Source organism: Microcebus murinus, chromosome 19, assembly GCF_040939455.1.
Source record: "Microcebus murinus isolate Inina chromosome 19, M.murinus_Inina_mat1.0, whole genome shotgun sequence".
NCBI lineage: Eukaryota > Metazoa > Chordata > Mammalia > Primates > Cheirogaleidae > Microcebus > Microcebus murinus.
In genome coordinates this window covers 27,039,954-27,063,059 of record NC_134122.1, presented here as the reverse complement: position 1 = coordinate 27,063,059, position 23,106 = coordinate 27,039,954, and the positions used below count along the sequence as shown (strand labels likewise).

General features: G+C 43.1%; 1 protein-coding gene across 13 annotated transcripts in view; it reads right to left on the bottom strand.

Moving 5' to 3' along the window:
* Positions 1–23,106, bottom strand: part of TRRAP (transformation/transcription domain associated protein) — a 115,941-nt gene that overhangs the window by 31,421 nt on the left and 61,414 nt on the right. For all 13 annotated transcript variants that reach the window (XM_075995297.1, XM_020281534.2, XM_075995301.1 and 10 more), the window contains 15 exons: positions 22,514–22,660; positions 20,675–20,888; positions 19,995–20,120; positions 17,667–17,813; positions 16,597–16,796; positions 15,887–16,008; positions 15,379–15,592; positions 13,370–13,549; positions 11,855–12,001; positions 7,545–7,664; positions 7,037–7,324; positions 6,775–6,912; positions 5,964–6,076; positions 5,382–5,517; positions 3,813–4,004 (listed from right to left, as the gene is read on the bottom strand). In XM_075995297.1, the coding sequence (XP_075851412.1) occupies positions 3,813–4,004; positions 5,382–5,517; positions 5,964–6,076; positions 6,775–6,912; positions 7,037–7,324; positions 7,545–7,664; positions 11,855–12,001; positions 13,370–13,549; positions 15,379–15,592; positions 15,887–16,008; positions 16,597–16,796; positions 17,667–17,813; positions 19,995–20,120; positions 20,675–20,888; positions 22,514–22,660 (2,484 nt within the window). The remainder of the gene's footprint in view (positions 1–3,812; positions 4,005–5,381; positions 5,518–5,963; positions 6,077–6,774; positions 6,913–7,036; positions 7,325–7,544; positions 7,665–11,854; positions 12,002–13,369; positions 13,550–15,378; positions 15,593–15,886; positions 16,009–16,596; positions 16,797–17,666; positions 17,814–19,994; positions 20,121–20,674; positions 20,889–22,513; positions 22,661–23,106) is intronic.

The window sequence follows — 23,106 nt, the reverse complement described above, 5'->3', positions numbered from 1 at the left end:
TAGGGCTTTTCTAGGGAGCTGCAAGGCTGGCTAAATAGCATCAATTCTTTGTGACTGGGACATTTTTTGGTCTCTAAATCTGTTTTATTCTCTGAAACAGGTGGCTCCTAGGCTGCTGATTTTCACAGCTACTGCAGAGGTGGTGAGAGGGACAATTAAAATGGTACAAAACTTGCTGTTCTTTCTGAAATACATATGGTTTGCTTCAGCAAATGCTCCTTGGATTGTTATCAGTCTTTGTTTAATTTCCAGAGTTTGGAAATGCTGATTCTGACAATTTTCCCCAGTGTTCTTTTTGCTCGCAAGAAGGGAAAGAACTTCTCCTTCCTCTGCTATTCCAGAAGTTCTGTCTGAAGCTGCTTTTCTCTACAACAGGACTCAGACTCTGTGCCTTTCCCTGGATCAGTGGTTGACCCAAATGTAGTACTGGTGTTTTCAGAATGCCAATGGGATCAATTGAACTCCTGAAATCTCTATCAAAACTTTGGGAGTCCATGAATCATTAAGATGGGAACGTTACTGCATAAAAGTACCAAGACTTTCGCCCCTTCAGGAATGTGTGTGGGTGGGGGGGGGGTGGAGAAGGGGAAGGGGACAAGTCATAGAGTTCAAAATATGTATTTTAAAACAATAAAATGAAGATTTTAAAAAAATTAATAGTTTTAATATTTATGAGTTTGGACAAAAAGTACTTCAGTTTCATTTTTTTTAAAAAATAAGTACTTCTCACTCATTCTTTCCACCTTCTCTGTCTCAAGTTCTATACAATGGATCTTTTTTTTTCTTTTGAGACAGAGTCTTTCTCTGTCACCCCAGCTAGGGGTGCAGTGGCATCCATCACAGCTCACTGCAATTTCAAACTCCTGGGCTCAAGCCATCCTCCTGCCTCAGCCTCCCTAGCACCTGGGACTACAGGTGTGCACCACGATACCAGCTAACTTTTTTTCTCTTTTTGGTAGAGACAGGGTCTTGCTCTTGCTGAGGCTGGTCCTGAACTCCTGACTGCAAGTGATCCTCTAGCCTCAGCCTCCCAGAGTGTTAGGATTACAGGTGTGAGCCACTGCATCCAGCTGTCAAGTTCTATATAAATCTAATCCTAAACATGACAGTACTTACCAAAAAACCTAAATACACATTTCTTGAAAGAAGATATACAAATAGCCAGAAGATATATAAAAAAATGTTCACTATCACTAATCACAGGGGAAATGCAAATTAAAACCACAATGAGATATTACCTCATACTTGCTATTACCAAAAAGATGAATGATACTAAGTGTTGGCGAGGATGTGGAGAATGAGAACCCTTGTGCATTGTTTATCGATGGTGCTATTATAAATTAGTATAGCCATTATGGAAAACAGTATGAAGGTTCCTCAGAAAACTAAAAATAGAATTACCATAGGATCCAGTGATCCCAATTCTGGATATATATCCAAAGGAATTGAAATCAGTATGCCAAACTAATATCTGCACTATCATGTTCATCACTGCATTATTCACAATACAGATACGGAAACAACCTAGGCTCTAGCATCAGATGAATGGATAAAGAAAACATGGTGTATTCAACAATGGAATACTATTCGGCCTTAAAAAAGAAGGAAATCCTGTCACTTCTAACAACATGGGTGAACCTGGAGGACATTATACTAAGTGGACTAAGTCAGGCACAGAAAGGTAAATATCATATGATCTCACTTATATGTGGAATCTAAAAAAGCCAAAGTCATAGAAGTAGAGAATAGAATGGTGGTTACGAGAGGCTGGGGGAGAAGGGTGTATGGGGAAAGAGAAGATGTTGATCAAAAGGTAGACAATTTCAGTTAGACACGAGGAATAAGCTTTAGTGATCTTTTGCACAAAATAGTGAATAAATAAATATATGTGAGAAACAAACAAAAACACCAGCAGACATATTTCAACTGGCAAAAAATAAATAAATAAGTATGTGAGGTGATGGATCTATTAATTGGTTTGATTCAATCAGCCTACAATATAAATTACATATCAGAATATCACATTGTACCCCCATAAATATATAATATACACAATTATTTGTCAATTAAAAAAAGGAGTAGTTACCAAAACAAGTATGATTGAATGATTTCCTAAAAGCACTCTTAAGGAAACTGTCTTTGTTTTCTGTAAGATTTCTCAATGGGGAGGAGGAGATGGGTACATTCATACCTATCAGGTTCCCCACACACTATCTGGGGGATAGGCACGCTTATAACTTTGACTCAAATGGCACAAAAGCAATTTATATAACCAAACTGTACCCCCATAATATTTTGAAATTAAAAAAAAAGATTTCTCAGTAATGTTAGTTAATAGTTCTATTGGGTGGTAGAAATCATCTCTTTAAATGCAGTCAGGTTTATCGATTATCAAACTAATCTACAAATATTTATCAAGTATCAACTATGAGTAAAGCAGTGAAAGAGAAATAAAACTGCCTTTAATTTTATCTCCAAAATACCCTAATCAGGATTACGTCTGAAATGCTGCATTTTATACTCCATGCTTTATATATATAACAGCACAATTTCTACTTAGAATAACATAACTGTGAATAAAAAACTAATACTTTCTTGCATTGACAGACAAAATAGCTCATACATACAACCTTTTCCCTGTTTTCATGTAATAATAACTTTTTCCTTTATAGCCACAATAGGCAACCCATCTTATGCACTTTTAGAGGAACAAGTCCACTCAATAAAAAACTTTAGAATATTTTAACAATCTAGATTAGAGGTGTTATATATTTATAAAATACATATTTTAGTACACATCTTTAACATACATCTTTGTGTAATGAAAACACAAAGCAAAAGCATCAAAACAAAATGATTATTAATTATTTCAATGAACTTCTGGTCCACTATGAAGACAGGAAACCCAAGTACATTAATAAGCAACTACACTATGATAAAAATCGATATACTGGTTTAGTCTCAAAACTCGTTCAAGAGAACAAAAGTGTGACCAATCTGAATCACTGCCGTAACATCACCTATGGTTTCGTTTGTTCAATAACACTGGCAGCTACTGTGCCAGGGGTGCAAAAGCTGGCATAGCCTTTGGGGTGTGTGTGCATGTGTCTGCACACCGAGGCCAGGAGGAGCGAGAAGCATGCTTTGTGGAGAGAGCAGCAGCGCGTGTGAGGGATCTGGGGAGAAGAGGCTTTTGGATTGGAGCAATTGAATGGTGGCTGGAATAAACTGTTAGAAATAGTGCAGGTGATACAAAAAGGAAGAAGTCAAGGAATCAGCTATTTAGCTAACAGTCTTTTTTAAGCCAAAGTCTCGCTCTGCCACCCAGACTGGAGTTCAGTGGCATCACCATAGTTCACTGCAACCTCAAAACTCCTGGGCTCAAGCAATCCTCCTGCCTTAGCCTCCCAAAATTCTGGGATTACAGGCATGAGACACTGCGCCTGGCCTGACCAGCAGTCTCAAGAGTCTCAGAGGTTGGACGGTTTGGGAATGAACAGTGGTACTGCACTGATGATAGTGTAGCGGGCACCTAAAATATTCCTAAAGCAAAAACTGAAATCATCAAAACCACTTGTGAGGATGTCTTCAGCCACTAGGACCATACATCCCCCAGAAACGAAAACAAACATTTTTTTCTGGGTGTCCTGGCCCTGCCCTCGCTTCCCTGAGGAAAAGACATAGGCCAGTACAAGACCAGGGAAGGAGCTTCCCCTCTGCCATGCAGCTCAGTCTCTAGACCTACGCCTGGACCCGAGTGCTCTGCTGCAACTGGCCACAGGACCATGCGCATGAGAGGGCACCGTACCCACCTGCAGAAGAGGCGTGTGCACATGGGACACCACGTGGGGCAGCCGCCGCCACTCTCGGATGGCCAAGCTGCTGGCCATCTCCACCAGGCGTTCGATGAAGTTGAGCTGCTGCTCCTCTGGGTGGCAGATGGCCAGGTATCCTCGGTACATGTTGACCTTCCAAGCCATCTCTTTTGGACAACTTACTTCTACCTGGTAGGAAAAGCATATTGCATAGGAAGTGATGAGCATTCTTTCCCTCAGTATAAAGGGTCAAAAAGGAAAAAGACCACTTTTTTTTTGTAGCCTCTTATGCAAAGCAATAAACAGAAGTTAGGATGTAAACAAAAATTTATTTTCTTTAGAGAAAACATGTATTTAGACGGCCTCTTCTGGATATTCTCCTTTTCTGAATTCCAATGAGGGCCAGTCTCCCTAGCTATGCAGGCACACCACAGGCCCCTTGCTTTAAACTCGTCAGCAGTTCCAAAAAAACAAAAACCAAAAACCAAAAACCTGATCAACACTGTTACAACAGATAAGATGAACAATCACCACACTGCTACCAAGTCAGCCAGCATATTTTTAAACTATTTAATATCTTATTAAACACATATTAATCTCTAATATAATAAATATCGGTACAATTTTGAGCTGTTCCCAATGCATTTTGTCATTCTGGGAAATTAACTTATTGAGGTATTGATTCAGATTTATAAGAATATGAGGGAACTGTCTTGAATTCCTCTTAATTCTCTGAAAAAACAAAAACTGAGAACTCACCATCGACAGGAAGGAAACATAAATACTAAGGAGTATACTTGGGGTAGAGAGAAATGGTGGAAAGGCACAGATCCGAGCAAAACAAAGAACGGGAACAGCTGCAGCTGAAGCTGAAGCTAAAGCAACGACAATAATGCTGTGCTATGGGGTTCACACAGCAGGCGGCGCCACACCATCCCACACTGCATGTCTTGCTGCCCCAACAGGAGCTTCCTGTGGGGAAAAGAGAACTGTACTTCTGCGCCTACTCTCCATGGTGCACTGAATTCCTCAGGGTGAAGTTAATTAAAAAAACAAAACATAAGCTCAACCAAGTTAACGTCTCAACTTCACTCACACTATGCTATCATCACTTCCATCCCACATAACATACTCTGAATACGATCCTGTCTCATTCAAGCAACCTCTGGCTGACAATAGCTAACGTGCCAGGCGCTGGGCTGTACGGGTCACCCTTGCTGCGATTATCAGCTCTGCTAGTGTTTCTGCCAACACAACTGATAATAAAATTGACTATTCTTCTAAACTTCTACAGACATTATGACTTTGAGTTCTCAGAATCCACGGCCTCCACACCAGATACTCATAATTGCAACCGAATGACCTAATACCTCATTTTATAATTCAAATTCAGGAAAGGTCTCAGAGATAACCAAAAAGAACTCTTCCTTTCTGAGAGCTATCATTCAACTGCCAAAATGCCCAGCTTGTTCTAAGTTAAGGGAAATCAAAAGCAACATTCATGGCTTCAAAGGAACCCAGGCAGCTGCAGGGAATGTCCCAGGAAGATAGGGGGACATCTCTCACCTGCACCAGCGCCTCCTTCATGGCGGTCCAGTTGGATACCCGCCAAGCACACTCCAGGACGAGGTAGGGGTTTATGTGGCCTTTGGACTGGCCATATTCTGTCAAGGCCTCCCACTGGTTCAACTCCTTAGAGCACCTGGAAGATCAAGGATCCAAGGACAAAAGTTGAGTCATCAGCACTCCAACGGATTCAGAAAGGCAAGGGACGGGGCTTTAAGCAGCATATTTCCATTCTATAGAAGAAAAGTAACACAGCCAGGGCAGACTCCTGTGGGACACCATGGTGTGCCCCACTGCAGGGTGAACTACCTGTTCACCCTGTTCACCCCCTGGACACCAAGAACTGCCGCCATTCCACAAAGAGCCCACAGCATAAAGCCAGCGGGAGGCAGGAATGATGCATTGTTTCTCAGTTACTTGAGATTTTAAACACTTCTAAAATTTTTGTTTGTTCTTTTCTTCATGCAGCCATAAAGTAGCAATGCTCCCTTTTAAAAATACTAATTATGAGAAAATTTCAGAGATTTTTCATTTGTTCCCTTAACTGAATCTTGAATATATGCAACATCATGTTCAGCTTACCGAATCCAGTGGTCTTCCCAGAGCTGATATTCGGGGAAAATAGCAGGGGACGCGTTACTCCTCTCGTGCTCTTTCTTGGCTTTATCCATTGCCTTTTCATAGGATTCTTGTGCCTAAAAATGTTAATAATGCTTTCAAACCAATTTTAGTATATGTGCTGCCGAAGAGAGCACGCTTTCAAACCACTGTTTAACAAGAAACACAACTTTTTCACTGCCACTGCTCAATTGTTTGGAAGAAGTTGGATCACAGATCTGGGAGTGCCTCAATCTGTGTTCTCAGACCACAAAACACCCACAACTCTCTATTCACAGAGAACAGAAGAGAGTGGGAAGAGGCAGGCGGCAACGTGACTCCTTGCACAGAAAGGAGGAGGGAGGCTGTCTAGACCTAGGATTAGTTTCTCTGTCCTTTAGTGAACCTCTGTTTCTGGAGCTTCTGCAGCTCCATGTCCTACACAGTGCTGAGACTCACACCCTGTATGAGTGGCTCATGCCACACTGAAAAGACAAACATGAGGATTAAGACGTACACCTACCACTTCCAACAGGACCAGTGATAGCAGATACGAAGCATCCACATTAGCATCTAATGCTAAAGGACTTAGGACTGTGCTTTAAAAATGCTCATGTCATGTTTGTAGGTTTCTCTTAAGTTGAGACTTCAATTAAAGGGTCTTTATGTACAGGGTGTAAATGTTTCAAAGCTTATTTAAATGTGAACTCCAACTTGAGGATATTATATTAAAGAACCATTACAAATAAGCTCCCATTAACTATGCGACCCAGTCGTTTCACTTGACAGTGACTACCTGCTCGAAGAATCCATGCTGCTCATACGCAAGGGCAGTGGCCGTCTCTGAGTATTTGCAACGCTTCTGCCACAAGCCAGCCCACATGTCTTCCTCTTGTAACAGGGAATAAAGCTCAGCAAGGGAATCCAGTATCTCCTGAAAACACAAATTGTGGTTTCTGAGTGCTCGTGACAACAACTTTTTTTTTCAATAAAGTAACTCAACTGTATTATAGTTTAAAATCATCCAGGAGATGGACTTATTCACAGCAAGAAGTCACCTGCTGAGGTGGAGTTATGCTCTCCTGCTCATAGAACTCTGTTGTCTGCTTCGGCTTGATCTGAAGACTCAGGCCTTTCTCGAAAGCCTGGTGTTCCAGCATCAGCGTGGACCGGAACCAGAGGTTGTGTGTCTTCCCCAGGTACTTCAGAACACAGGGTCTGATGGGGATCGGGGGGACACACTGGGACATGGCTTCCACAAAGCAGTTCAGCGCGCTGGGCTGACAATCCCGCTGCACCTGGTGACTGCCACTGCACAGGAACGGACTTATCTCCCCCGCAAGAGCCTGAAACCAAAGAGTGTGCTGATTCAGGTCTGTGTTCGAAAATCGCCAAGTCTGTACTCTCCTCACACAGCAGCTGAGACTACTTTTGATAATTCACCCTTGCGCAATAGGCAGCAATTTCCCTATCTTCTGAAACTTTATCAAGACTGTGTTCTTTTATGAATACTTATCAAAAGCTTAAACTATGTTTTCCAAAACAAGATTTAAAAAATGCACTCACATGCTGCTGTCTGTCCGAGAGGATTTTCCACAATCTGGGAAAAAGCTGGACCCACGTCTTCTCTGCCAGAGTCGTGGAAATGTGGCACAGCTGAACAAAGGCGCTGAGCAGTGCTCCAGTCTGCAGACATAGGAAGAGCTTAGATGGCTGCAGGCGGTGATGCTTCACCCCTGCTCACACGACACACACGACCTGTCCCATACTTTCTCAGATGCTCCTCCACTTCCAAACTTTCAAAGATCAGAACAAACACCACGTTGGAGCAAAAGCTTGTGGATTCTGAGTGCTAGAAAGCACACTTAGCAGCGAAGCATAGATGTGCCCAGCGGCTTAGTGGCTCCCCTAAGTCTGCTCTTGGCTTTCAAGGGCATTTCCGAACACTTTCAATCAATTCCATCACATCCAAGAAGTACAAGAACACTGACAACACCAAGAGGTACACAGGTGTCACTGAAGCAGTAGCCACTCAAAATAGGAAAACAAAAATAGAAAAAGCACACACGTGTGAGATAAACTATTTGCCAATAGGTGATATTCTGAAAAACAAATCAAGAACTGTGGAAGTTCAGTCTCTGCAACTGGCAATGGATAAAAGACTAGAGAAAATGACTGGAATGGGCAAGAAAATGACTGGAATGGGCAAGAACAGACTGGAATGGAACAGCTGGAGCTGGAGGTGAAACTGAGGGTCCACAGGGCACAGCAAACCCACAGACACGTTTATTCTATCCACAGCATTGCTTCTGAAAATCTGAATTAACTGCCAACATTTCCTCTAAATAGTAAGTTTCTAGCTTGCTTTTGAAGCTGATCCATGCATGGGCCCCACTTTACGTGGCATCAGGCAGTGGCACCAGGAAGCTTGGGCATGTCCTGACAGCCCACCATGGTCCCAGCCACCCCTGCACAAACACACAGTGCCAGGGACATGTGTGATTATGCTTTCATTTCTCCCACAGCAAACCCAAGAAAGGAAATCACTCTCATATCCATGTTTCTATTAAAAAAACAGAAACCAAGGACATAAATATTTCAAGGAAAACAAGTGAAAACACTTAAGTAAAGAACACCCCCAGACATCTGATGCCAGGCTGCCCAGGATAAAGTTGCTTCACTCTGGCCAACACCTGCCAGGGGCCCTCTTGGCTCCAAGTCCATTTAGCAGCATCTAGGAGCTCAGGGAGAACTGGAGGGCCAGTGAGGTCACACACCTGCTGCAAAACTGTTCAACTCAAGCCCTGAGTGGGAGATTCCCAGGGGTTTGGATCATATTCCCGAATGTTGAAATCCCCAAAAGATCAAATCCCCTGAAGCCTAAAATCCCAAAAATCATGGTGTGGGGAGGGGCAGAAAAAAATAAATAAAATCCCCCAAATAAATCACAACCACAGGACAGTTGCATCAGGTTAGGTGCAACTATTACCTTGTTATTGTCTGCATGGCTGAAGGAGACATGTATGGTGCCAAGTTGACAAGGGGTAGACTTGTGGACTTAATTTTAGATGTCAACTTGACTGGATTAAGGAATACCTAGAAAACCTGGCAAAACATTATTTTAGGTGGGTCTGTGAAGGTGTTTCCAGAAGAGACTAGCATGTGTCTCTAGAGACTAGAGAGATTTGCCCTCAATGTGGGCACCACCCTATCAGCCAGGGCCCGGAGAGATCACAGACGGCAAACTGGGGTCTGAGAGCTGGGACAGGCTTTTCTTCTGCTGCCCTAGATATCCAAACTCCAGGCTCACTGGCCATTGCGCCCCCACCCCACGCCCTGAAGCTTTCAGCTTTAGACTCAGAGTCACACCGTTGGCTTCCCTGGGTCTCAATATAAAAACATTAAAACTTAATAAATTAAAAGATCTCCCTTTTGTACATCTGCATTTGTGAAAGATAAAGTTTACCAAGACCTCAGCCCTGTGGGCAACTGCTTATATGAGGATGACCCACTGTGGTTTTTGATCTATCTTGTCAAAATATGTTGCTCATCATATATTTCAGATGGCCATGGTTATAAGCCTGGGCACACAATTACCAACCATAGTAATGTGCATTTACACATTTCGCTTTTTGACCTATTTATGAATATGGTTTGTCTGCTCATAATTGTTACACTCATGCAACTGTCATTAGCTTACCTGAGGGTTTGTTTGCAAAAATATGTATGTTGTTATTGCCTATTTTATTATGTAAAGTGGCCTATTTAGTGTTCTGTTGTGTTTTTGCATGTTTCACAAATGCCCTTTCAAAAATGTAAGTAAATATCTTTTGAAAAGATTTTTTAAAATTATTTTTTCCAGAATTATATTTTCAGGATTTTAGACTTTAGGGGTTTTGATCTTTCAGGATTTCAATGTTTGGGATTAAATCAGCTCCCACTCCATGGGTTCATAACTTGTTCTAATTTAAACACTGTCCCACAGAGGTGAAGGTGGGTGGATGGGTGCTGTGGCAGCCACACAGGGAGGGGTCACTGGCCTCTCCACAGGCTTCCCACAGAGAGCGAGGATGAGCCACCAGAGGAAAAGGGACTCCTTGTGGAGTTTGAAACAGTCCAAGAAGAGCCAATGGCACCTGACCACTTCACGAGGCGGAGGAGCATCAGGAAAGAAAAGGTCAGGACAGAAACTATAAACGTGATGACACACAATCCTAACTTGCTCTATGAAAAATCTTTAGTGGCCCCATAAACACACAGAAGATAAAAAGCACAAACACCACCCTCCCCAACCCCCCAGCTGTGTTGTTTTTCCCACAACACCCATCTCACTTCCTGATAAATTTGCTTCTATTTGTTATTACTGGCCTTTGGCCCTCACCAGAGTTTAAGCCCGTGAGAATTGGCTACTTTTGTCTGTTCTGTTCACTGCTGTATTTCCAGTGCCCAGAACACTGCCTGGTACACAGTAGGCACTCACTCAATATATACTGAAATGACTAAATAAGACAAAATGTAAAGGAGGTGAATGGAAAAAATGGGACATATAAAAGCACCCCCCAGGAGCCACATACTCATAACAGGCAGGCCCAGGCCTGTCTCTGAGCCATCTAGTGACCATGTCACATGTCGGCACACCTAGCTCCAAAGGCAATGGCGTCTGCACACCTGTGCCAAGGATTAAGTCTAAGGGTCTCTTCCATGGCATGCACCTTGGGGACTGTGACTTGAAATTGTCAAAGAATCCGAGCAATCCTCTTACAAACGCTGACAAGGACAGGCCAGCAACTTAGGCTATGATGCCTCAGATCACGAGAGGACCAAGGGGACCCACATGGGTGAGATTCTCCATGTGCAGCCATGTTTGGTCCAACCCAGCCACAGTCCCCACAAGGGGACACAGAGGTGTACTGCTGTGACCAATTCAGCCAAGAAAAAAATGCTAATGGGTAAGCCAAATACCAACACTTTCTACAATGTACTGTTAAAACTTACTCTGCTGATAGAACCTCCACCAATGAGCTGATTAAAAAAAATTGATGCCAAGGCAACTGGTAAGTCAACAACTGCATGGTGACTTATGGTGACCATCAGCCAAGAGAGGCCTTTGGGTTTGGGGATGTGATCCTAAAGCCCTTCTTTCTGGCAGTGACAACAGTAGGGACAGGGTCTAGGAAGGGACTGGTCCTGGTTGCTCTGCTTCCTGCCCCATCTAACAGATACAGGTAGACTGTCTTTGCAGAAATAAGTCACCAAAACATTTTAACATAAAAATTATTTGTGACAAGCAGGTCTGTTTCACCTTGCTCCTGATATGAACAGAACAATCAATTTCTTTGTAATACTCTTCAAAAGTAACTTGGTATATGAAGCTTCAACTGATTTTTCTCATACACAAAAATAATCATACCTATAACTAAACTGAGGGTTTGGGGAAGCCAGAGTTTCTACCTGGCTAGATCTCAGAAAACAAATGCATTTCGAGGTCCCCAGCCCCAGAAAGTGGACTTAATTTAGCACACTAACTCATTCTCATGGTCTCTTCTTCTATTGTACTTGAAAAGTAATCCAGCATTATGTCTCACCACGTTTTTATTAAATGATTCAACCATTTCTTTCAAAGGACTCTAGTGAAGAAATTAACCTCTTTTTACTATTCTCTCCCATAAGAAACTGTAATATGGGGTTTCTCAAATCTTCACATTAAATATCCACTTTAGAGTCTCACAAAACTATAATGGTTTCAACTGAGATGGGAAAGAAAATTAAGTGGAACTGGTGAAAGAAAAATTTACACTACTGTGGAACAGTCCTGAGTTAGGGTTCAAAGTATTCGGGGGGGAAATACAACCACTCTTTCAAACCTGCATACAGACCTTCACTTCACGGAGCGTGTCCAGAAATTTGTCGTGCCTGTTGGTTAACATATGCAGCTGATTTCCAATGTCCTTTTCAGAAAGTTCTTTGGTTTTGGGCGTGCTGGTCTGATCTCCAGGAGCCAGTTCAATATCTATTTCTACATCCTAAAAAACAAAGACAAACAAGCAAAACCAAATGGTCAAAGAGTGAAAGAAACTCTAAGAAGCACAGTATCTATAGACATCTTGTTACAATTTTGGCCAAGTAAAATTTTTGTTTATTTCCTGGAAGTTTATAAATATTTAAATAATCTTGAATTCTAAAATAAACAAAAAACAGATTAACTATATCAGACGCCTCTTTCTCTCTCTTAAAATGACTCTGAAAATGTTAGCATTTTGCTTTCGTATTTGAGTTTTAAAAAGTAAAATAAAAGTAAAAACTTTAAGCAATAAAAATACTAAAGATTATTAGGAATTATAGCCTATCATCCCTTAAAATGCAATACAGTTGCTTAGCTGCCTTGCTCACTCAAATTAAGAATACCATCAGGGTCATGGCATAGAATGTTGTCAGAACGTTTTATATGACTCATTCCTAAAGAGGAATGAACCTTATTTCTGTCTGAAGCTTCTGGGAAGTCACAGTCAATCATCACTAAACTCTTCCTCTAAGTCAAGGTATCAATAATTTGGTATGCACCCTTAAAAATGCAGAAGAATCGCTTCAAAGTTGGCAATTTATTTCACACAGGAAGATTATAGAAAGAAGATTAAATCACCAAATGATCTAGCATTTAGCAATAGTTAAAAAAAAAAACAACTTTAAATTCTTATTTGTTAATAAAATGAGCAGATATCCTACACATGGGAGAGGGAACGAACTACCCCTTTTAGAGCAAAGATGGTGCAGTGCCCCCTCTGCAATGCTAGGTGAGTATCTTCTAAAACCCAGCACTCCAGACGGGCTGAGCTTCCAAAAACCAACAACCTAAAGGAAACACAGCCTAAAAAAATCTCTGCCTGGAACAGTGCCAACCACTCCCTCATGGAGGACTGAAAGCCATCAAGACTAAGGCACCTGCCTTGGTTGACAGACTCCTAGAGGAGCCAACCACTGCCCCTCCAGGACTGGGCACGGATAGGGAAGGTTCTTAGCAGGCTGCTGGCAGAAGCAGCTAGGGCCACGGTTCCTTTGCGGTGGCATCACTCCCCACAGCAGTGTTTTGTAACACAACACGGGCAATTTCTCACTCGAAGAGAAAAATCACAAAATGGTAAAAACATTCTGCACTAAACAGTGCTAGCTCATGATAAAGTGACCTATCTCAAAACTGAATGGCAACACAGACATGCTTCTCAATTTTAACTTAAAAAAAAAACCAAATATCTAACTGAACTTAGGCACCACCTTCAGCATTTTCACATAGAGACAGGTTTTGATATATTGCTCTTGCCCTGAAAACATCTAAAGCTGACACAAAAAATTCTTCGGCAGGCATAGGAACTCTGCCTATGGAGCCCAGTGCTCACCTCCTCTTTGGACTCACTGTTCTCCCGCTCTCGAGGCTCCTGCTTGACGTGTGTGACCATGGCGAAGGCGGCTCGGTCGTGGCTGTCGGCCAGGTTGATGACGTTGGTGATGGACGGGAGCATGGCTCCCTGGCAGCTGGTACCAATGGGGGTGCTCTTCTCACACACGGCCAAGAGGAGCTAGGGAGGTTTGTGGGAAAGAAGGCAAACCTAAGGCACACGCGGCATTCGGGCACCTGTGGAACGGCCCCCAGCCCTCCGCTCGAGTCCATGCTTCTCTGCAAGGTTAGCTGGAGTCTCAACTTCTCCCCCAGGTGTCCCTCAATCAAGTATCTCTGATTCAGCAGGTCCAAGTACAAGCTCAGCATCTTTCCCTCCGTGTCCCCTTGTAGATGGGCTCCCTTTCCTCTGACCCCTCAAAGGCACCTCCCAGACACAGATGCCCTCTGCCTCACTCACAGCGTGGTGGTGAATACAGTTAGTAACAGCAGTGTACTTTTCAAAATTGCTAAGGGTAAATTTCAAATGTTCTTGTCGCAAAAAATGTTAAGCATATGAGGTGATGGATATGTTGACTAGCCTGATTTAACTATTCCACATTATATTCACAAATCATAGCTTCACTTTGTACCCCATAAACATATCCGATTATAAACTGTCAATTTATAATAATGATAATAATTGATTACAAAAAAGAGCAGGAAAGACCAGCATGGCTGAGACTGATGAGTGAGGGACAGAGGGACAGGATGGGGCTGCATAGAGGGGCAAAGGTCCAGTCACCTGGGGGCCACAGGACCACAAACTGGAGGCTGGATTTCCTGCCAAGTACAATGGGAAGAAGTGACGTGATCTGCTTTATTCTTTAAGAACAATTTTGCAACGACAGAGAAAACTATGATAGACAAGTAGGGGGGAATGAACACTGAGGAAACTGCTCCCATTGTCTCTGTGAGAGATGGTGGCCACACTACAGCCTTAAGCTGGTAAGTCCCAGTGATGGACCAGACACTCAATGGAGGACCCTGCTTGTGCCCTTCCTCCAATCAATTCCTGAGTCCCTGCCACAGCCAGTATCTTTTCTGTCTTTGTATTTTTAGTATCTGACCCAGCGCCTGGTGCGTACTCAGCGATCAGTAGGTCTCTTGAATGAGCGACGGTAAAGCAGGGACTCTGCCCACCGTGTGGCCATCAGCAACATTCCAAATACATGCTGCATACAGCACACACAGGAAACATGCAAGCAAGCTGTCACTGAGGCCCGGTGCCACTTTCCCTTCTGCTCATCAGAGAGAATTTAACGGCCGTCTGTCCCAGGTGTCATATCAGACAAAGTAACTTGGTAAATTGGTTTCATTCATTCCAGGTAAGCAGGTAGGAATTACTTGCTTAGCACTGGTATCCTGCTATAGAAAACCTAACTTGCCTGGTGCCTGAAGTTGATGACTAAAGGCCAGCTGGCTTGAATAACCAGCAAACTCACTACAATCCTGCTAGAGATGTCACAGAACATCCAACTTACCCTCCACTGAAATGCTAGTGCTACTCTAGGTCTGCACCTCATCCTTACGACCCTGACCATTTTAAACATGCCTGCATTGCTGACACCTGACTCCTCACGCTAAGGATCCAAACACATAGCACTGATGGGCGCTCTGTCATGCCTGCTCTACCTTCCTAAAAGTGATGACAGCCAACACTCACTGTACACCGCTGCATTTTCTAGGGCACGCAGACAGAATTTTAAAATCTTTCTATTTGAAGAAACCTGAGTCTTTGCCTATAAAATAAAAAATATTATTCAATTTTCTGATATGGGACTTAAAGCCAGCCAAAAAAAGCTTTGGATGAACACTTGGCTTTAAATATTTTTTCCTAGAGATCAAAAGGTTTATGTTAGAGATTCTGAATTCAGCTTAGTGTGCCTGAACGCCTCCTGGTGTCAGTCCCCCACTCAGAAAAGCGAGGGCTGCCCCCTGGCCACAGACGGTGAGCTGAGTCCACCCTACCTCAATGCACTGCTTGATCCAAAAGTGGTTCCCCATGGCTTCCCAGTTCTGGGAACAGGTCACATAAAGCAGGCGCTCATAGACCCGACGTTTCATAGAGTTGTCAAAAACCTCAAAAAACTTTGCCCTGATGAGTGGCTGGGCACAGCGCAGCCCGGAGAGAAAGGCAGGCTCAAGTTTTGCAGTCAGCTCACTGCCAGACAGCGTCTCATCCCTGTAATCAAAGGCATAACACCAAGCTGTCAGAGCCAGGCCGGACAGTGGACTCCATAAGCGAATAAGCAGAAACAGATGGCACCAACTTTCTGAAATGCCATGATGAAAGCTACAAATCATGACAGGCTCATGCAGCATTTTAGCAAAAGGTTTACTAATGACACCAAAATATGTCGCACGACTTAGTATTTAAACAAATATTTTCAATTCAGGTTAAAGACTAAAGTTGAGTGTCGGTTGGTTAGAGAACACATTATGGACCAATTAATATTTGATTAATTGTAGTAATTACCTGTAGACATAGTTAACAAGGTCTAAAAACTGGGCATTTAATTCAAGGTCTTCTGGAAAACGTTTTTCTATGTAGGTCATCATTTTCACAAGCAAAATGGACTTCTCCCGGAGTGTTGGTGTCTGTATGGAATTTTTTTTTAAAAAGAAAGATCAATTGCTCCTATTGAGTAAAGATATGCTTCAAAATATTTTTTTAAACTCCTACAATTTTGTCAAGTACAGTAGGACAAGGTCATTTCTAAACAGAAATTGAAGATAGCTTTGGTTATCTTTAGAGGCTTAAAATCAAAACATGCCAATATAATTTCGGAGGGACTACAACTCACTTTGGAGAGAAAACAACTTACTTATGAAACAAATCAGAAGTTTGCAAGCGCCTCCCTGAGATAAATAATATTTCCTTATTATTATTATCCTTAGGCTTGCCTTCACTACCACAAGAGGGTAACAAGGTTCATTCAACATTTTAACAGAAGTGAGACCACATTAAGATGAGCAACCCATTAATCTCAAGTTTCTACCTAAAATCTGTTAAACGCACCAAAAAAAATCCATCCATCTTAAGGAAAGATACTGTGAACACAAATTCAGGGGGGGAAATGCTTTGCTTCAAGAAGTTTCAGAAAGCAAAGGGAGGTGATGCCTAACTTTTCTTTTACATTCAGAAGAAGTCTCTTGGCCGAGCACTGTGCCCTCGTCCCAGCTCACCTGATTGGCTGCCATCGGGGAGTTATTCTTCACCCATTCTTCCACAATTTTGACCACAGCCCGGAGGATTTTGGCATCAGGTGACTTCTCAATGAGTGACGTGAGAATGGCCTGAATGAAGTTCTTCCTCATCTCCATGCTCATCACCGCCAGCCGCGTTTTCACCAGCTCCAGGCTGAGCATCACCAGCTCACTCGTGCCTGTCCCCATGAAGGAGAGAACACGCCCACCAAGCTTTACACACACATGTGAACAGACAGCCACTGTGCCACTGGCATGCTGGGCTCTGCCCATTTCCCCCAAATATTTTCTCCAGCAATTAGAGCTCTGGGATTTGAGGCCTCTTACCCTCTCTTACCACTGCACCTTGCAAGGGTGGCCCTATGAGAGCCCTCCCCATGAGTGAGGATGACGACACTGATGGGACCACCAAGCCCTGAAGTCACACCCACGGCCCTTGCGTTCTGAGGTGTATCCAACAGCCACGCCAACCATAGCCCCAGCCAACCACAGCCCCCACCCCCACAGAGCATCCAATTCCAGGGGTACATAGCTCGTGTCTAGAAGTTGTGACTTAATTCTTCACAAATAACAACTCTGATTAAGCAATCCCTGTTTTATAGTGAATGCTAGGTAACTCTCAATGGAGAATGATTCATATAAAAATCCAACTACTTTAAAATTTCTTTACTGTTAACATTCACAAATTTAATTAAAAGCACTTCATTTCTCTTTAAGAGACAGGTTTCCTATGTCACCGAGGCTGGAGTGCAGTGGCTGTTCATAGGTGCACTAAAGCCTTGAAGTCCTGGCTTCAAGTGATCCTCCTGCCTCAGCTTCCCTAGTAGCTGGGACTACAGACTTGAACCACCACACGTAGCTTAAAAACAGTTCATTTTAAAAATGAGTCTTGATTTTAAACCCCTTTGTTAAGAGCAAATAATAACGAATCACACATAAACAAGACTGCACGTTAATTCACGTTCACTTCAGAGTTCAATCGCACAACCTGCACCATCCAATTGTTCGACAAAGTCTAACGCAAAAACCTGGGGTGGCAGGTTTGTCACCTGAGGCTGCTTCCGTGCTTCCTGATGCTGCCTGTGGATTCAGGTGCTCTCGGACCATCTTCTGCAGGGAGCGCATAAACACGGAAATCAGCCTGTCTATGTAGCTTGGGTTGTTGCTGCAGGCGGACTTGAGAATCATAAGGGTCCCTAAAGTGCAGAAGTTGCCAGTTGTTCACAGAAAAGTAACAAGCAACAAAAATGTGCTATTTAAAACACTGTATTCTAAAAGTACAGATCCATCCCAGATGTTAACATTGTAAAATTTCACATGGTTTCCACAGCATTTTGAAGCATTATATTTTCACTTCTATTTATTTTCTGAGACAGAGTCTTGCTCTGTTGCCCGGGCTAGAGTGCCCTGGAGTCAGCCTAGCTCCCACAGCAACCTCAAATTCCTGGGCTCAAGCAATCCTCCTGCCTCAGCCTCCTGAACAGCTGGGACTACAGGCGTGTGCCACCACATCTGGCTAATTTTTTCTATGTTTAGTAGAGATGGGCTCTTGCTCAGGCAGGTCTTGAAATCCTGAGCTCAAGTGATCCTCCTGCCTTGGCCTCCCAGAGTGTTACAATTACAGGCGTGAGCCACTGCACCCAGCCTTTCACCTCTAATTCTTAATTATGTCAAGTCACCGTGCATGAGAACTGATTTTTGTGTTTCAGTAGAAACATTCTTACCTTCAGTTCTGGATTTTGTTTTTAGGTTATGGCAAACCACCCTAATGAAGATTTTTGTCCCATGATATATTTGGGAAAAACAAGGAAAAAAAGGAAGAAAATCTTTTTATAAGATATCTAGCCTATCTGGACATGACAATATTTTAGAATTCAATTTGTACTTCACTCTGAAAAACCACATAAGACCAATAAAAATCAACAAAGCCAACATTAGAAATGAACACCAAGCACAGGAAAAAACTATCTTTCATAAATGGCATTTTTACAATCATCTTGATCCTGACCTACACATGAAATTTTAAATCCGTATTCATGGATCACATCACAGAACAATCAAAGGGTATTTGCTATTTACAAATGGCATCATCCCAAATTTGGACAATTTCAGGCTTGCTCTGTTAGAAGACCGATTCTCTAGAAAGCCAGTCTCATTCTAAGACAGCCAACCCACAACAATGACGAAAACACAGTATCTCTGCTGTCCCTGGGTGCTGTGATCTCTACTATGGGGCAGGTGGCAGTGCCTGAGAGCCCTGGATCCAGGAGAATGGTGTGGCCATCTCTCCAGGCCCACCTCATCCTGCAGCTGCCCCTGCTCCCCCAACCCCCACAAAGGAGGGAAGTGGGCCAGAGAGGTCCACTCTTCCTGAGAGTCCTTTGGAGAATGCACAAGAAAGGAAACATTAGTGCTATCCTGTGATGGAAGCCAGGATCTACAGGATGACTCACTTTACAAAAAGTCACAAAAGCACTCTTCACTCTCCAAACCTACCTGGTTCCAGAACAGAGGGCAAGGGAATACCATATTAATCAAATTTACCTGGCTCCTAAATTTCAGAGAACAAGTAGCCAGAGTCTGGAGAGCAAGGAATTGATCCAAAAATAACTTACTCAGTTTGCATAACAAGGTTAGTGTATATATTTGTATGCATGTGTACAGAAAAATGACACACACCAAAATGTTACAACTATTTATTATTGGGCAGAGAGGCTGATAGGTGACTTTTAGTTTTCCCTAATTTGTATTTTCAAAGATTTACATGAGTATGGAACAAGGGAGAAAAAAAATTTTAAGGTGCTTACCCAAAGCCTAATCCTAATCAAAGACATGAGCTGGACAAAAAGCAGAGGGAGTACTAGACATTTGGCTTCCAGGTACCCAGGGGCCAAAGTTACCCAGCTGCCCTGATTACCCAAGAAAGCAATTTTCCTTTCACCTCGGTTAGCCAGAGCCTCGACAATTAGCTGGAGACAACTTCTTGTCTCATGGTGGCTTATTTACAGGTGGACATTGTGAAAGGCAGTAATTCCACACAGGTGCACACAGCTTCTGCAGTGCTGGTGTGGTCAGTGTAACACTGGTCAGCAGGATCCACCTGCCATAGGCAACTACCCTCACAACGCCTGCGTCGGAGGGTGAGGAAGGGGACACAGAAGAAGCACTGGTGGTGGGTAGAGTGGGGTCATTCACCTCAATCACTATAGGGGATGGTGGCCTTATGGACACCAGGCCAAGACACAGACATCCAAACAACACATCAGCTCAAAGTTCCTTCCAACCAAGCCTTTCCCAGATGGGAAGCACATCCAGTGAACAGGGACCAGTGACAAATGGAACCACTGCTGGAAAAGTCAAGACAGACACACACTCACCAAAGAGTTGGGAGGGATTGGCATTGGTGGCCTTCTCATAGTTGGTGAGCCCTTCATAGATGACCTTCCCGACGGCCGCGTAGAGGCACTCCAGCTCTTCGTACTTGGAGGCCACACTGGAAGTACCTGAAAATCAAGGTTGGGACCTGGGCACTGTGGTTAGGGCTCTCAGGCCCTTCCAGTCCTCATGCCAGGCACAGAGCTCTGGCTGCAGTGGCATCTACTGAGAGTGGCATGGGCACTTCTCTTCCAGTGTGGGACAGCATGGGCCTCACCTTTGGGCTGGTCCCCATGCTACACAGCCACGTGACAACCTTTCACCTCACCAAGCCTCACCGGAATGTGCTTGAAATACACTTATCAATTCACTACAACCAAAATCCGACCTTGCTAATTGCTCAACATTTGACATGATATTTTAACCTAACTTTCCTTTAATAGCTTAAGGAAATAGTAATGTTCAGCTAATGAAGAACTGAATTTCCAAAGCAGACAAAAAAACAACACAATGACGGCTGCCATTAAGTGTTTGTGTCAATTTCTAAAGGAAGGCTTGAGAGTATAAAGAAAAGTGGGACAATAAAATGCTGGCTATGGTGACTGGAGGAGAAGCATTCTCAAATGACAAGTGCCCACCCAGCTACTTTGAAAGAAAAGCACTGACAGAAAAGGTCACATACTTGGCTCGGTTGGGAAAATGCTCATCAGGCGAGAGAGAAGGCTGTGGACGGCTCGCAACACCTTGGTGTTTCCACACGTCATACAGGCTGCGATGCCGCGCTGCAGGGGCTTGAAGCTACTGAGGATGGCCGGGGACTGCAGAACCGTCAGCAGGAAGCTCAGCACCTCCAATCCCGTGCAAATGTTTCCGTAGTTGACCTGATTTGGCTGCTCCTGGAACGGGGAACAGAGGCCACTCACAGCAACATGGATACTCCAGTACACTGAATTACAGCAATACAAATCCAGCACAAGTTAAACCACATGCCATTTGTAAACAAAGTAACAAAACCACTAAAGAATGAACATCATACATATAAAAACATGTGACCAACACATACCATAGGATTTCATAAGGATGATTTCTTTTATAAATTTGCTTTAAATATTTACTCAAACATCTTTTAAAAGGCTCATTAATATTAAATATTATTTTTAAATCACTATAATCTAGATATAAAAGTTACTGTAGTGATTTATGCTTTTCCCCTCCAATTTTTTAAGTTAAAATACAAAAATACAAATATCCTTCCACACAGAAGTATCTTTCAAACTGTGTATCGTTGAATCAATCAAATAGGTGATGGCAACAGGAAGAATAAAACAAACAAAAGAAAACTGAATAAAATGGAAAACAGAAAGCATGGTTTGTAGTAAGAATGGGTGCTGCCTTGTCTAATCTTTATCTCTGTGGTTTACACACACATGTCCTGTACGTGCAGTGTGTGTGCGCACTGGGTCACGAAGTAAAATCTCTCTCACTCACTGTGGGTCATGGGAACAAGGGCAGAAAGCCACCGTAAGCACAGCACATTGCTCCATGAAATGCTAGCCTTTTAAGGGGCAGAGGCTGTCCACTTATAGCCGAACTTTCAACTATAACTACATTTGATGGGAAAGTAATTTGACCTTTCAAAGAGCAAAAGAGGTGAGTTATGCACCAAAGCTAGAATCAAAGCAGGTGCTATAGCCTCAGGGGCTGTTTATATAACTGTTTCATGGGTAAAACAGAGCAATATGTTAGTCTTTGCAATACAAAATAACAAATGCTTACAATAGGCTTTATAATCCTGGTAGTGAAATCTTTCAAATTCCATCAAGCAGCTAGAAAAATTGAATCTGGATAAAGCAAGAGCTTTTGCTACTACCAGAAAGTTATAGGATCATAGTTTTTTACAAAAACAACCCAAAAAGATGTATAAAAAACCATCACCAAAATAATCATTTGGGACTATCTCCCTGTTATGACTAAGCCCTTGTGCATACAAAAAAGTATTCGATAATAGGCCCCTCAATAAAATCTGTTTCAAAAATTCAAGCTTATTTATTTTTGTAAAGACAGGGTCTCACCATGTTGCCGAAGCTAATCTCAAACTCCTGGCCTCAAGCAATCCTCTTGTCTCTGCCTCCCAAAGTACTGGGATTACAGGTGTGAGCCACTAAAAGGTTGCTGTACATGTCAATTAAAAATATTTATCCCAAGCTAACTGGCAGGCCAGTTTAAGAAATGAGTACATTTCTTAACACAAAATACAAGAGAACTGTCACTATGTTTAAACACTCCAGAGTGCACCTGGGGCTGGAGTGAGGGCTGAAGTTCTAAAGCCATTCTCAAACTGCCGTCTCCTGGCAGCAGCTGGAAGAGAACGTGGCAGGGGCCTCGTCTGGCCAAGGAATGAGAGATGTGGGGCTTAAGGGTCAGGCCCAGAGTAATCCATAAATGCCCAGCCCCTGCCCAGGCCAGTGTCTCATAGTGGTCTGGGTGGCCCTGTCCAGGCCCTTCCAACACTCATACCTACCACAGTCATCAGCAGCTTGTCGAACCACTGCAATTTGAGCTCTGACTTGGACCACATGTCTGGCCGTAATGCAGTCTTTAGAAGATTTACACATCGACGAGACAGCACTTCTCCAGGAGACCCCGCAGTGTTAGTGTTGTCATTAACCTAGAAATTCATCCAAATCAGAGCTGTCATTTCCTTGTGTCCAAGTTTATAGCCATTTTCTCGACACCACTTCTCCACTGTGCCCTTGCAGCCTTGCTCTCTCCTGGATCTTTATAGCTCACAGCCACTTCCTCTTCTGTCTACCTCACTGCAGCCAGGCACCCTCCTGGACTGGACTGACTGACTCACCCTGCCCCACCCCCAGCCACTCTCCTCTGCAGGGTATGTCAGTGGTGACCTGCAATCAGTTGTGTGATGGAGAACCTGGCCCTGTTCGTTCCCACAGGACTTCCTTACACACTGCAGGGACGCAGGATTTATTTATTGGTTGGACAGTTTAGTAGATTCTTTTCAGGACTTGGAAATTCTCAACAGTATTGGCAAGATACACTAATTTGTTTAAGTTATAACTTTTTTTTGAGACAGAGTCTCAATCTATTGCCCCA